Genomic DNA, 15,696 nt, shown 5'->3' with positions numbered 1-15,696 from the left:
AAAAAACGAATTTTTTAACACTACAAGTCCGACTGGCGAGGCTTTTGTGAGTTTTTGTGAGTTCGTTGTTCCGGGCTGTTGGCGAAGATGATATAGAAATAATGTTTACACTGATTTGGTATGAGTTTTTAATATAAAAGCGACACAATAACTAAAATAAAATACAAAATGAGTTGAGAATCGTACAGTTAAACTAAGACTCGCAATATTTTACTGGTCGTCGTCGCGCGCGCTGAGGGCGTGTGTTTTCGCGCTCAGAGAGCTCTGTCTCAGCGGGGGGGTAATTCATACTTTAACCCTTAATATGTAGCTGAGCCTAATATGTAGATGTAGCTATGAAAATATATAACGAAACGGACATTAACAATGTCTGGGCACAGCCAAGCTGCTGCCTGCTCCTATGTTATCTATGAAAATGTGTATTTTTGATTATTTTTTGACATGAATGCTCCTTCAATACTAAATAAAACTTTGGAATATATTTCCCTAAAGTATTGTTACCTACGGCACGCTAATAATGGGACTACCTCTTTCAAACAAAAAAAAACAATTTACAAATTCATTGCACTTTGTGAACAAACCTACGAGAAAAATAGTCAAAACTAGAGCCCTCAATTTCCAGGTTTGAAGTATGTTGACAAAGTAAGAAATAATACCCTGAAGGGGGCGTCCATTAATTGCAGCGGCTTGGCTCTGCCCCTGGCATTGCTGATGTCCATGGGCAACGGTAACCACCCACCATCAGGTGGGCCGTATGCTCGTCTGCCTACATGGGCAATAAAAAAAAATTGCGTGAGGTATTTTTAAGATTTTTTCGGCTCGAGTTGCCCAACGTGGTAGAGCTCTCTATTGTTATTGTTGTACACTTGAATTGTTTGCAAAAGTGACTGTAATTAAAATTACTGTGTAATTTAAGTGACTGTAATTAAAATTACTCACTATGGAAGGGAATAAAAATAAAGAATAGAATCAGCGAAGCTGACGTCATCATTTGAAAAACAAATCGATTGACCATAATTGAAGTACCAGCATCAGTCAATCTTTATTTTTGTGTAATTCTAATATATTAAATCGATTTTATCATTTGGTCTTTTTGGTGTAGCTAGACCAGTAGTTACTGATTTATTACCTGCCTCCACTTTCACTATGAAACAGTATCATCTAGTAAATACCAAAGGCTAATTTTCCAAATTATTTTTTATTTTTTATTATCTAATTTGATAAAATACTCAGTAAACTAGTTACTAAATATGAGCAACTTTACTTATTAATCCTACAATGTATGGAGGTTAAGCACTCAAATTCTTGATAATAATCCATCAAACATTTTATTTCACACCAGCATAGCGTATGTATAAAATAAATACAACATAAATTTACAACCATTATCAGAATATAAAAACAGGTATTAAAAGACCACATTCCATTTGTAACATTTAAATTTAATATGAATTCTAAAAACATTAACTATTTCGATAAACTGAGACATTACAATGAACATTATGGAATTATTTCGTTTGTAACAGTTCAAGACAGAAACAAATGCTGATGATCAGTTGACGAGTTTAAAATGTATGTTCAATTATTTAAAAAATCCGGTGTTGTCCGGTTCTTGGGGAGGTCGCAGCCTCTTGACTCCGACCTCAAACGTGCGTAGCGTATAGCGACTACTCGATGACGGTTTGTTCCTCTTTCACGAAAAATTCAATAACTTCTTCGACTGTATTCACCGCATCCGTGTCAAGACCGTCTGTGTCTACGTCTGGAAAAATAATCGATTATTAAAATTTTTATCTCCATCAAAACGAGCATGTGCGAAATTCCATAAGCGAAAACAGAAGCACATTTGTAGCACTTAATTACATATAAAAATATTATACATATTATAAATTCATTTTATTATAATATCTGGCATGTCACGGCGTAACCAGTAGTTTTCAAGAATTTACATTTTTTTAAGGGATTTTATGACCTGGTAAATAAGACCTTTAGGTCAAGTCTTATTTTAATTTTAATGAAAACTGCACCATCACTTTTTTATATATGAAAAATGATAATATGAAGTGAAATAAATGAAGTTGATTAATATGAAACATGGCATGGCATGGCATGGCATGGCATGAAATGAAATGAAATGAAATGAAATGAAATGAGATGAGATAATATGGGATGAAATATAATCTCAGTAAAATGGTGGTTATTTACAGAGACTTTTTCAGTGGACTTTTTGGAAAATCCCGAGAACTTACATCCAGCGGCTTTTTTTATTTTTCCACATTTGTGAACTTTCACAGATACTAAACAGTTAATAAACCACTGTGTAATAACATTTAAACCTGAAGAACCACCAAATAGACAAAATAAAACAAATCACACAACTTCACGTTCCCGCCAATAAGTCCGATTTTCATATTGATGACATTCATTTGCTCAAAATAGTAATGAAGTTTAATTTCAGCTATATGAATATCCAATGTCTATTTATAAACTTACAATCTCTAAGTTCGAGCCGGCGCGGCTTCTGCTCGTTCCATTCCTGGATCTTAGACTCACGGTACTCCGTGAACTTCTTCATCTGCTCAGTACGCTTAGCCACCAGTTCCTGATAAACATTGCCATGATAGAATAAAACAATAAAAAATTTCAAAACTGCTAGTGATTACTTTTTTGCTCTACATATGTAACAAAATTAGGGCCTCGAACCTCTCAGCATGAGACATGAAGATTACTTTTTTACCAAAACGTTTACACCTCCAACTCATTTTGTATTTTTAATATTATCGAAGGTAGGCTTACTTCATACTGCAAACTGAACATAGTCATAACAGTAGCTATCGAACATTAGGGATGCCAGAAATGCAGTCAAGAAGATTGTAGCATACCATATCAACACCAAGCGCTCCATAACACCCATCTATATTTAAAACTCCATCTCAGTACTTAACTTACTCAGACTTACAGTACTAAATTTACCTTGCTAGCTTTGCTACTGCGCATACGATCTTTAGACTCAAATTGCGAGTAGTATTTCTTAAGATTCTTCTTGATCTCTTTCTGTTGCTTCTCAGAGAGCAGCGTCGGTGGACGGGGCCTCCAGTGGAACTGCGCAAAACCTTCCTTCATCACTCTGAAATTATTAACAAAATTAAAATTACAGTATCAATTAATAGAATATTCATTTCAATCCAAATTTCTCCCTGTATGATGTAACATGATTCATGAAAAACTATAATAAGATCAGGCTAATTATATTCAAAGAGGAAATTACTTTGGATTTTGAGTAAAAAACAATACAATTTTAACATTATTATTCTTAACTAGAAGCACTAAAATAAAAAAAATATTTGGAGATTATGGAAACGACATATAGGCGAAAGAAAATGAATACTATCTTTGTAAACTTATAACTGTACATTTTTTTCTAAGTTTCAACTTATTGAGATGATCAAAGATAACTGACCTCCTGAGTATCTTGCCTTGGAATGACCAGATGTAATAGCCGCAATCCATTTTACATTTGAGCGAAGACACACCTGTCACTACATAGCGTCCTGTTGGATCCCATTCGATACCAGACATCTGCAAAAGGTAATGAATTGATTTACTGGTTTTACTGGATTTACTGGTTTTTTTTTCTGGTAGGTAGGACCTCTTGTGGGTCCGCACGGGTAGGTACCACCACCCTGCCTATTTCTGCCGTGAAGCAGCAATGCGTTTCGGTTTGAAAGGTGGGGTAGCTGGTGTAAGACGAGTGGCGCATTTACGTTGTAGGTGTCTATGGGCTCCAGTGACCAGGTGGGCTGCGCGCTCGTCCACCAACCTAAGCAATAAAAAAAAACAAAAAAATATATTTTAGTACAGAATGATTTTACGTGGTTTGTTAATTACACAAACTCCTCTAATCTATTTATTTAAGATATGTAGTCTATAAAAATAGATTTACCTGATAATGATCAGCCACATTCATAATGGTAAAGTCATTGGTGTCCAAGAACTCCAATGCACCACCAGTCAGTCCAAGGTTGGCCAGGACAATGAACTGCCCAGATGGTGACCAGAAAAGATGGTTGAATGGCTTCCTCTCGAATTTCTTGAGCAATGTAGGTGCTTGGCCAGTATTTACTTGATAGAAGCTGATACTGATGTTTGCTGGGTCACCGTGAATAATAGAGAACTTTGACCCAACTGGCTCCCAAGCAAAAGCCTAATAAAAAAACCAAATATTGTAAATGTAATGAATGATTGAATGTCAATCTGTCATATGACAATTGATAGTTGTTTAAATAATTTTTCGGTTAATGGACGTTGTGAAATGTGTGTTATAGAATTATTGAAGAAAGGGCATTAAATGTTGTTTCTTGTTGTTTAGAAGAAACGCAATTTCGTCTTTTCTTATTTAAACACCGTAAATACCATTATAAAACAACATTTTTGCTAATATATTGAGAAAATGGAGAAATTAAGATTTGATTTTACAATGAAATCAATGGCGGATGGAAAAACAAACGTCATATGCATAACTTCCATTGCTACACCAAGTGGACAAGTTTTTGGAATCCCAGTCGAATATCAACCCGTAAATCTTCATAAGGTGATCACAACTACTCCTAACTACACCAGAGTAAAAAACTCTTTAGTAAAAAGGCATCAAACGAGGAAAATATGGATAACTGTGACGGAGGAAATTTCAAAAACATATTTGGATGAAGAACAAAATTTGCAATTCAATGATTGTTATTTGGAAGAGATTTCAGAACAACCTGTTAGTTATGAATCGACATCTAGTGATTCTAATCACATGCTTGAAAAACTGTTAGAAAAACTACAAGAACAAAAACAGCAGAAACCAGAAAAACAAAATTTAGGGAAAATTGCAAAGGATTTTATTATAGAAAAATTCAACGGCCGTAATTCAAATGCATTACAGTGGATCAAAGATTTTAATAAAGAATGTGAACGTTTTCAAATAAACGAGGATAAACAAAAAATTGAAATTTTGAAGAACTTCTTAGAAAATGCTGGTGTAGATTGGTACAGTTGTATGCTGATGAAGCTTACAGTACAATCAGAATGGAGCAAATGGGAGAAAAATTTTTGTGAGACATTTGCGAACAAAGGTTGGTCCTCCACTAGATATGCTCTTGCCTTTAAATATCAATCGGGATCCTTACTTGAGTATGCTTTAAAGAAGGAGAAATTATTGTTGGAAGTCAGGAAGACAGTGGATACCGGAACAATTATTGATCTCATAGCATTTGGTTTACCCAATTATGTGGCGGACAAGATTGACAAAGAAACATTACAAAGAACGGAAGACCTTTACAATGAGATAAGAAAATTGGAACATCTGGTGATGAAAAATAAATATGAAAAAAGGAACAGCTCATATATTTTAGATAATAAAGGGAAAAAGATTGACGAAAAGAAACCATGCTCAATCTGTTTAAATGAAAAAAAAGGGAAACGGTTCCACCCAGAAGACAGCTGTTGGTTCAAAGAAAAAAATAAAAAAGCTGTGGTAAAAACAGTAAATAATTCAGAATTGGAAATAGAACTGAATGAGAAAAATCCAAAAAACTAGAAATACCACCATTAATAAAAATAAGTTTACAAATAAATGACACTTTGAAGGTTTCTGGAATCTATGACTCTGGATCTAATGTTTCTTTAATTAATGCAAGATTATTGAAAATACAAGAGAAACAGAAGACAAATGATATGCAAGTTGTAAACTTAAAAACTATTAATGGTGAGAAAAAAACGAAAGGTATGGTAACGCTAAAAATAAAAATCTACAATATTGAAAGAAATATGGATATTTTTGTGGTGGATAATGAAAATTTTAACTATGACTTCTTAATTGGTTTGGATTGTATAAAAAAATTCAAATTAATACAAAATGAAGAACTTAACATCATACAATATCCCGAAAAGAAAAGCATAATCTCAAATGAACGTTGTTTTAATGAGAATAATGTAACACATGTCGGAATTCCTGATGTACTAGGTGACAAAAATAAAGAACAAACATTTAAAGAGAGAATAGAAGAGAAAGAGAAGATAGAGATGGAACTATACTCTGAGATAGTAAAAAAGGGTACTACTATAAATACCAACAATTGTGTGAAATTAATTTCAATGAACATGTAAACATTGATGAATTTCAAATGTCTGTAAATCATCTAGATTTATATCAGCAATCAAAAATTGAGAAGTTAGTAGATAAATACAAATCTGTTTTTGCTAAGGACAAATATGATGTTGGCTCTGTGCAGGATTATGAAGCCCATATAGACTTGATGGTAGATAAATACTGCTATAAGCGTCCGTACAGATGCACAATTGAAGACAGAACAGAAATTGAAAGTCAAATATCGAAGCTACTACAGAAAAATTTGATAGAGGAATCTTACAGCCCGTTTGCTGCTCCTGTAACTCTAGCATATAAGAAAGAAGATGATAAAAAAACAAGATTATGCATAGATTTCAGAGATTTAAACAAAATAGTAGTTCCACAATCACAACCTTTCCCACTTATAGAGGACTTAATGACCAAAACAGTAAACTGTAAGTATTATTCTACATTAGACATAAACTCAGCATTTTGGTCGATCCCATTGAAAATTCAAGATAGACATAAGACTGCTTTTGTGACACAAGAAGGACATTTTCAATGGACTTGTCTCCCATTTGGGTTAAAGACTGCACCAGCGATTTTCCAAAGAATATTGAGCAATATTATAAGAAAACACAGACTATCTAACTTTGCAGTAAACTTTATTGACGACATCTTAATTTTTTCTAAAACTTTTGAGGAACATATACAACACATATCGAGACTACTGGAAGCAATACAAAAGGAAGGGTTTAGACTGAAGTTTTCAAAATGTACATTTGCAAGTCACCATGCTAAATACTTGGGTCATATAATAGAAGACAATTCAGTTAGACCTCTAAAAGATTATTTAACTGCTGTCAAAAGCTTCCCAATTCCAGAAACAAGGAAAAATATACGGCAGTTTTTGGGAAAAGTAAATTTTCATCATAAGTTTGTACCACATAGTGCAATTATCCTCGATCCATTACATAACTTATTAAGGAAAGATGTGAAATTTGTATGGACGGCAGAATGCCAGGAAGCATTTGATAAAATTAGAGCATTGCTTTGCTCAGAACCAATCCTAAAAATATTTGACCCAGATTCACCGATAAGAATTTACACAGATGCTAGTATCAAAGGAGTTGGAGCAGTGTTGAAACAAGACGATGAAAACGGCGTGAGTAAACCGGTTGCTTATTTTTCGAAGAAATTAACAGAAGCACAGAAAAAGAAGAAGGCAATATACTTAGAATGTCTGGCGATAAAAGAAGCAGTCAAATACTGGCAACATTGGCTTATGGGAAAAGAATTTATGGTATACACAGATCATAAACCCCTGGAAAATATGAACATTAAAGCTCGAACTGATGAGGAACTAGGTGATTTAACATATTATCTATCACAATATAATTTTGAAATTAAATACAACCCAGGAAAATCAAATCAAGAAGCGGACTGCTTAAGCCGAAATCCAGTCTTAGAAGCAAATGATAATAACGACGATTTTTTAAAGGTCGTAAATTTAATCGACCTACAAGAAATAAAGAATGACCAGCTAACAAATCCAGACCTACAAAAAGAAAAGAATAAGCACATATTAGAGAATGAAGTTTATTACAAGAAAAATAAAAGAAGAAATAAGATTATACTGTCAGAAAAATTTAGCAAAGCTCTAATAAAAAAAGTCCATGACACGTACTGCCACATTGGAAGAACCCAAATGACAAATAAAATAACACCATTCTTTTCAGCCAAAAATATTACAGCAAACATTAATAAAATGTGTGATGCGTGTGAAACCTGCATTAAAAACAAGTCCAGGAGGAAGTCGAAATATGGTTTAATGTCACATTTGGGACCAGCCACACACCCGTTTGAAATTGTATCCATCGATACTATTGGGGGCTTTGGAGGATCCCGATCAACCAAAAGGTATTTGCATCTTCTAGTGGATCATTTCACACGGTATGCCTATATTTGTACATCAAAAACTCAAGGCTCCAATGATTTCATTAAGCTAATGCAAAAGGTAACAAAAAATTATGACGTTAATATGGTATTATCAGACCAATACCCTGGCATAAATTCAAAAGAATTTAAAGAATTTCTAAAGAATAATAATATCAAAATAGTTTTCACAGCTGTTGATGCGCCTTTTTCGAATGGGCTTAACGAAAGATTAAATCAAACACTAACAAATAAGATAAGATGTAAAATAAACGAAAGCGATAAGAAGACATCTTGGACAACAATTGCACAAGAATGCGTAGAAAAATATAATGAAACAGAACACACAGTTACAAAGTTTGCTCCCAGGTACCTTCTAGAGGGTGAAAATGTGAGTATTCTACCACTACATTTGAAAACAAGTTGTACAACAGAAGATTTGAGAAGAGATAGAAAATTAGCCTTAGAAAACACAATAAAATCTCACAATTATAATAAAAATATATTTGACCAGTACAGAGAAGGGTATAAATTGGAAGAAGGAGATAGTGTTTATGTGGAGAATGGAAATAAACTAAACAGGAAAAAAATGGATGAATTGAGAATAGGGCCATACAAAATACTAAAGAAGATTTCAGAATCGATCTATGAAGTTGACACCGGACACAAAAAAGCAGAATCAAACCTCTACCATATAACAAAGTTGTCTCCAGTGTCTATCTGATATGATAAACAATTGTAAAACCATTCACTGCCTCTTACAATTGTCTTTTCAGCGGGGGAGATGTAATGAATGATTGAATGTCAATCTGTCATATGACAATTGATAGTTGTTTAAATAATTTTTCGGTTAATGGACGTTGTGAAATGTGTGTTATAGAATTATTGAAGAAAGGGCATTAAATGTTGTTTCTTGTTGTTTAGAAGAAACGCAATTTCGTCTTTTCTTATTTAAACACCGTAAATACCATTATATAAATAAAGGCAATATTAAAAATACCGGTGCATGTAGACAAAGTATCTAACTTTTGTTGTCTCATAAGACACTAATTTTTAAATGCAAGCTACCAAGAACAATAACTTTAAAATCTCTTCAAAAACATACAATTTATGAGCATTCTACATAAATTGCAAATAAAGGAGAACATTTGGTTAAATTGTAATTGAAATGTTAAGTTAATGTTTACACCATTTGATAATTATTTGTTGATAGTATTTAATCATAAACACTAAGCAACCCACAACGTTAGTGATTTTTAGTTAAGGCTGAAAACATTAGTTCTGTGGTCCTTCATTTTAATATAACCTGCTTTGATAGGCATGAGCAACTACCCTGATGATGAAGGCACTAAAAAAGCTGACGAGACGCTTTTTGAAAATAACTTGGTCATTGATTGGTCCTGCCTTTTATAAATACAACATTTATAGAACACGGTGATAAATATATAACACTAAAATTCGGTGAATTGAAATATCTAAATATTTTCTCTATTCCTTCTCTTTTAATTGTATCTTTGTAGGCAACCCACCTTATGGTAAATGTTCACCATCACTCAAGGACATGACGTCTTAGTTGGAGCCTATATTCAAATTCACTTCAAATGATTATAGGCTCTCAGTGTGAATTTTAAAGAACATTATTTTAAGATAAATGTTAAAGCTATCAAATACAAAGAAGGGTGGAAACTGGAAACTCGAATTTTTTGCCTACCACTTGCAAAAGTCAAATAAAATAACAAACTTGCTATGGTAAACGAACATAATAAAAAACTTAATTACCTGAATAGGTTCCTTGATCTCGACGGAATCTACAGGAATTTCCTTTTCCCTCATATGGAAGATCTCGAAATTATAATACATTCCAGAGTATTTAATATCAATCTTATCTTTCTTCACTTTAGAGTAACGATCTACTTTTACGCACAAGTAGTCTCCGCTCTTCTGCCAATGAATTTTACAATCAGCCACCGAAAACAAGTTCTTGGAACGAACTTCAGTACGATTGGGGAGTTCCAAGAGTGTTACTCTGGCAGGAACATCCTTGTCTTCAGCTACCCAGTAGGCTAGAGTATTATCTGATGGAGACCAACTGAAATCTCTGCAAGAGCATTTTTTAATTACTTTAAGAATAGTATTGAAATGATCTACAATAAAATTTGTGGAATATATATGATAGCAAACTTACCTAATTCCGGGTATTTTGATTGATTTCTTATCAAGTAGCCCAAAACCTGGAGTCTCATAAACAGAGAGAACATCAGCACCAATTCTAGCGAAGAACCTGTCATCTTTACTCCAACGGAAAATAGGCCAGGTAACATACTCATCAGGAGGTGGGAAGCTACGTTTCTCTTGACCAGTTCTGTAGGACAATGCTTAATTTAAGTAAGATCTTGTGAAAGATAAAAGATGGGTTTTTGAAAAAAAAAGGGTTTAATTAATTCAATTCTAAACTATAACGTATGAATGATGTGACTTTAGAAAAAGTGATACCAAACATTGTGACCTCTTTACACAATGCTATTAAACATAGCCTCATACCTATTTCGAGTGAATATGTTGAGTAAAAAAAGGAATTTAAGATTGAATCACACATTTATTTTGATTTTTTCGAACTAATCAATACTATCTTAGTTAATTATACTAGCTTAACTCAATTCATTTATTTGTGAATACTGCTACAACTACTATCTGAAGTGTGTGTGTTGACATTGAATTAGTTGTAAAATTTGGAAATTGTTTTTTATTATTGTTGCATTACTGGTGGCCCTTTCCAGTTCCACTAGGACAAGTGGGCGAGTAAAGCAGCCAGGAGGGGTAGAATTTGTGTATTTATTTGGTATTTTGATATAATATATCAAAATCAATACAGTTACTTAAAATCTTAGAAAATATTAAAGTAATCTAGAAATTACTTACCTAATATCCCAAATAATCAATTTCTTGTCATCTCCTCTGTCACCACTAGGTGAAAACGTCACAATGTAGTTCTCACATGGAGAAAATGATATAAACCTAGCTTCAGGGTGGAAAAACTTCTGGAATTGTGAGAACTTTGGACCAGCCCATAGTGCTACACCTCGCCAGTGGAAAGTTGCTAAGTATGTTCCTAAAGGTGACCAGACGGCATAGGTTTCGGTCCAGTTCTGGGGGAAAGTAGTGGTGTTATTAAAGCAATTAATTTTATGAAGGAATTCAGACTAATGTACATAAACTTGATGACGGAAACATGCTCAGAATTGTGCTGAACAGTAATGATCTTCTATTACTATATCAATAACACTGGATACAGTTATTGAGCAACATCATCAACATTAATCTAGGTGGTTACTAGAGCCCACAGACATAACAATGTGAATCCCACTTAACCCACCAAGAGACCCAAGACCAAAGTCTTAATTTTACAGTGAAAACACCAGTGAGCAGAATAAACATTAGTCACATTATTCAAACTGGAAAGGTGACTGTTTTGTGGAAAAAATTATGATCATGGTATATGACTGGTAAATTTTAAATACTTTTTTGGTTTACATTCCTTGGGAGATATAAAGCTCATGGTGTTTTAATGTATTTACTAATACAGTTATCATCAATTTAAAGCTTCTGTTCTCAGACAACTCCAAGTAGCAGGAATAAAAAAATATTAGAAATCAGTTTCAAAATGATTTCCATAATTCATCACTTACAAAACTCTCTTAATCATTGAATAATTTGAACTTATTATATATATAAAAGCAATGATCTGCCATAATTAATAATAATTATCAAGATAGAGTTTTGTAAGATCTTACTCAAAATTTATCATATTTAAGAGCATTCTTAAGAGAGAAAAACTTACTGGTCTCTCCTGTAACAGTAGGGGTTCAGGTAATGCATTCTGCCACACCTGGAGAGCCACACCAGTCCCAATGCCAACAAGGAACTGGTCATATGCATCAGGATCCATTAAATACCATTGCAGATCTGACTGCACCTTGAATGGTTGAGGTGCCGGTGGCTCCCATTCTTTAGGAATATCTGAATACCTGATATAACAATTATTTTGAATTAATTAAACTGCATTTTTAAATATATTTTTGAAAAATATTTAGTTATTTACATACTTTCAAAATGTTTTAGTAAAAAATTTCAATACATAAAATATATAATACCAAAATATTACATGAATCAATACTTTCTTAAACTTAGCTTCTTTATTCGACAGTTTATGGAAGAAAACAACACATGCTATTAAAATCTTACAAGAGATGTTTATGGTTCAACAAATTTCTTAGATATTATCCTAATAAAACTATACCCACTTTTAGTATTATGTGTATCAGTCTAGTATTACTTACTTGGTTATTAAAAAAACAGTTTGAAAAAAGAACTTGTTCTATACTCACTTTTGAAAGTCCGTGAAAAGATTCACTAAAAATGTGTGTTGTTTATCTAATTTACAGTTGTTCGTCGCTTTCACGGCTTCGGCGGCATTCTGAGGGTTACTGTATTCTAGGAAAATGTACCCAGTCGTGAGTCCATTCTCGGTCGTGGGGTAGTATTCGTTGACTATTTTACCGAATTTACTAAATATTTTGTTTATAACGCTCTGTAGTTTCTCAAGACGCTCGGGGCCGACTTGCGGACACCCGTCTACGACTACAACGTTTTCATAACCGTCAGATTCCTTAGGCTTCTGTTCTAAAATATCCGCCAATAATTCTGCAACGTCAAAGTTAGGTTAAGTTACACGACCTCAAGAATTTACATGGAGCACTACTTAAATACGGAGTAGAACATTTTGTGTGCTTAAGTTATTACACTTGGGTGCATCAAACTGTAGAAATACTCAAAACATCTTTTGCAATACTATTAATTCCGTGGGCGAGGCATATGGCCGGGGAGTTGTGTCCTTCAAAAAAGTGCCTACCTTCTTCAGGAATCTCTACGAAATCCTCTGGGTCGTCAAAATCAGGTTCTTCTTCAAAGTTCTGTTCCTCATTGTCACTTTGAGGAGCTGGATTCGCTTTTTCATCGCCTTTTTTCTTAGCCATTTTGACGATCTAACGTGTACACTTCCCAGACACGCCATTAGTGACAGACCATAGATAATACAGAATCTGACAATTAGTTTGCTTTGTTAACTTTCACTGACAATATGTCTTGCTATCATCATTTTAAAACGATTTTCAATGAAAATTGTAAATACTATTAGAAAAAACTTCTTAATTTCTTGGCAATCTTGCATGCGGCGCAATAAACACCATGGCATAGTACACATAATGTCATTTGAACGTAAACTATTCTAAGCAGATAATATGTTTGTGATTTTTTACTCTAAGTTATGGAGGGTAGAAGTATGAAGAGTAGAGGTATGGAGGGTAGAGGTATGGAGGGTAGAGGTATGGAGGGTAGAGGTAAGGAGAACCATCTCTGTGTGTAAAAAGTGTCCGTTAAAATCTGCTAGGTAAGGGTGGCGCTACAGTAGCAACCGGGTAAATTTTAAAAAAGGCGCTGAAAGTTGTTAGAATTAGATAGAGAAATAAAAAAAGACGAAAGAACTGTAAGCACTACAAAATCACAAAAAGTATTTTATTTAAAGCTGATAAGATAATGCAATCGATGTCTCCACGTTTTACCACAGCTATAATTTTAGGTTATATTGACGAAATTAGTTTGGACTACGTAAACATGTGAGGTCTTGTATATTACACTGTTACTAGCTACTCTAGTTATTAAATATATTAAATTTCCTTACTCAGCATACTTCAATCAGTTAACAACTGCTCAATTCATATACCCTGTGCCTATGCTAGCGCCATTCTGGTGAATTTTAAACTGTTATTTAGTGCTGAAAGTGGGACACTTTTTCAAGCTTCTCCCATATGAGACGGTACTCCTTACCTCTACCCTCCATACTCTAAGTGAATTGATCGTAGACAATGTTTATAAACAGGACTTTATGGCGGGAATGCGGAGAATTTGGTTATATTGTATAATTTTGTTAATCTAACGTTTCTCCCAGTCATAACTATAGGAGCGTTATGAATTTCTTGATGTTTTTGGTATTCGCTTTTTGTGTTGATCAAAATACTAAATATTGTACACTTCTGCACCGAGCTACATTATTTAATTTTAATGGCCATTTTACTTTCAAAGCTGTTTGATTCTGCAATGCTTTGTCTGTTAGTATAAACCCTTGGAAAGCAGAGGCGAGGCTCTCTGTATGAGTCACAATCATGTTTTTTTTTTATTGCCTTTGTAGGCAGACGAGCTTACGGCCCACCTGATGGTAAGTCGTCACCGTCGCTCATGGACGTCAGCAATGCTAGGGGCAGAGCCAAACCGTTGCCTAAAAATCAAATCATCTTCAACAGAGTCTGACATATGTCACTTAAGTTAAAGCTACCAGCGGAATCCTCAAGGGAGTTTACAAATAGATCGCCAGCTTCTTCAGCGGAGTTTCCACGCAGCCTTCCGGAAGTTTAGAGAATATTGGGCTCGATGTTTCGAGTGGTTTCGAGGTAAACCCAAACTAAAACTAAAGTAAGTAAACTGAGACCTTAGAACTTATATCTCAAGGTGGGAGGCGTATTTACGTTGTAGATGTCTATAGGCTTCAGTAACCACTTAACACCAGGTGAGCTGTGAGCTCGTCCACCCATCTCAGCAATGATAATAAAAACGAGCAAACAGAAAACAACAGAGCGAAGTGGTACCTACTTACCTCTTGAAAAAAAACTGGTTCTTTATAAAGCACAAAACTAGCCTCACGTGGAATACCGCTCCCATGGCTTGGCCGCGACTTCCAAGCTACTTCCGTTTGGACTTCATACAGTTTTCTGCCAAATATCATCCGGCTCTAGAATCACCTCGCCTCCATTGTGTTTACCGAGAACTATGATATATCTTTCTTCAAATGAGGCATGCCGTGAATACTTTGCAGTAGGCGGCGACTTGGCTGTGCTCCTGGCATTAGTGACATCCATGGTCACGATCAGATGGGAGCTGAAGGCTACATAAATAAGCAAAGTATTTAAGGAAAACACATTCTACGATATTTTTATTTGATTATATAATTATCAGTGTATATATTATTATATTGTTATCAGTATATAAGTAAACATTAATATTTATCTTTTTTTTTGTAAATTAAATATTGGTGTGTCATATTTGTGTTGTATTCAATGTTGAAAACGATTTTTTTTCTTTGCCCGTACCTTTAGCTCAGCATACTGGGTCGCCTAGAAGGAATCCTTATAAGCAATAAGGCTACCAATTACAACACTTGTTTTACAAATGGCCGTTGAATGAAGCTATCTTTCTATCTACAAAACAACGAAAGAGAAGCTAGAATCTGACATTCAGTTGGTATTCATTGCCAGTTTAAAAAACAAATATTTTAAACGTGCTGTCTTCAATAATGCTCATCATGAAAATACACGTCCATGATATGAAATGCGTACTATTGAAGTTTTTATTATTTAGTATTTATATATAGTATTTCAATGAGTCTTGATAGGAGATCTTCTGAGCCTGTACGGTTTGTTCCACCGTCCCGCCTATTTCGGCCTATTTCGACCTCGGAGCAAATATTAAATAATGATAATATGAGCGCTATGACATGACCTTCTCAAAACGAGGCTTGTGGAGAGTATGTTTAACGATAG

General features: G+C 34.2%; 2 protein-coding genes across 2 annotated transcripts; one reads left to right on the top strand and one right to left on the bottom strand.

The window, feature by feature from the left end:
- Positions 1–1,309: 1,309 nt before the first annotated feature.
- eIF3b (eukaryotic translation initiation factor 3 subunit b) lies at positions 1,310–13,387 on the bottom strand. Its single transcript, XM_028182229.2, has 11 exons — positions 12,957–13,387; positions 12,433–12,748; positions 11,886–12,072; positions 10,967–11,193; positions 10,233–10,409; positions 9,827–10,145; positions 3,944–4,204; positions 3,461–3,579; positions 2,974–3,127; positions 2,494–2,602; positions 1,310–1,762 (listed from the first exon to the last, which is right to left on the bottom strand). The coding sequence occupies exons 1-11, from the start codon at positions 13,078–13,080 to the stop codon at positions 1,668–1,670; spliced, it is 2,088 nt and encodes a 695-aa protein (XP_028038030.2). The 5' UTR covers positions 13,081–13,387; the 3' UTR covers positions 1,310–1,667.
- LOC149501157 (uncharacterized) lies at positions 4,451–6,150 on the top strand. The gene is made up of 3 exons (XM_089734403.1): positions 4,451–5,350; positions 5,632–5,749; positions 6,038–6,150. The coding sequence occupies exons 1-3, from the start codon at positions 4,451–4,453 to the stop codon at positions 6,148–6,150; spliced, it is 1,131 nt and encodes a 376-aa protein (XP_089590529.1).
- Positions 13,388–15,696: the final 2,309 nt, after the last annotated feature.

This window comes from Bombyx mandarina, chromosome 17, assembly GCF_030267445.1.
Source record: "Bombyx mandarina strain Sakado chromosome 17, ASM3026744v2".
NCBI classification, from domain to species: domain Eukaryota; kingdom Metazoa; phylum Arthropoda; class Insecta; order Lepidoptera; family Bombycidae; genus Bombyx; species Bombyx mandarina.
The sequence above is the reverse complement of the archived record's forward strand: the minus strand, read 5'-3'. Positions and strand labels throughout refer to the sequence as shown.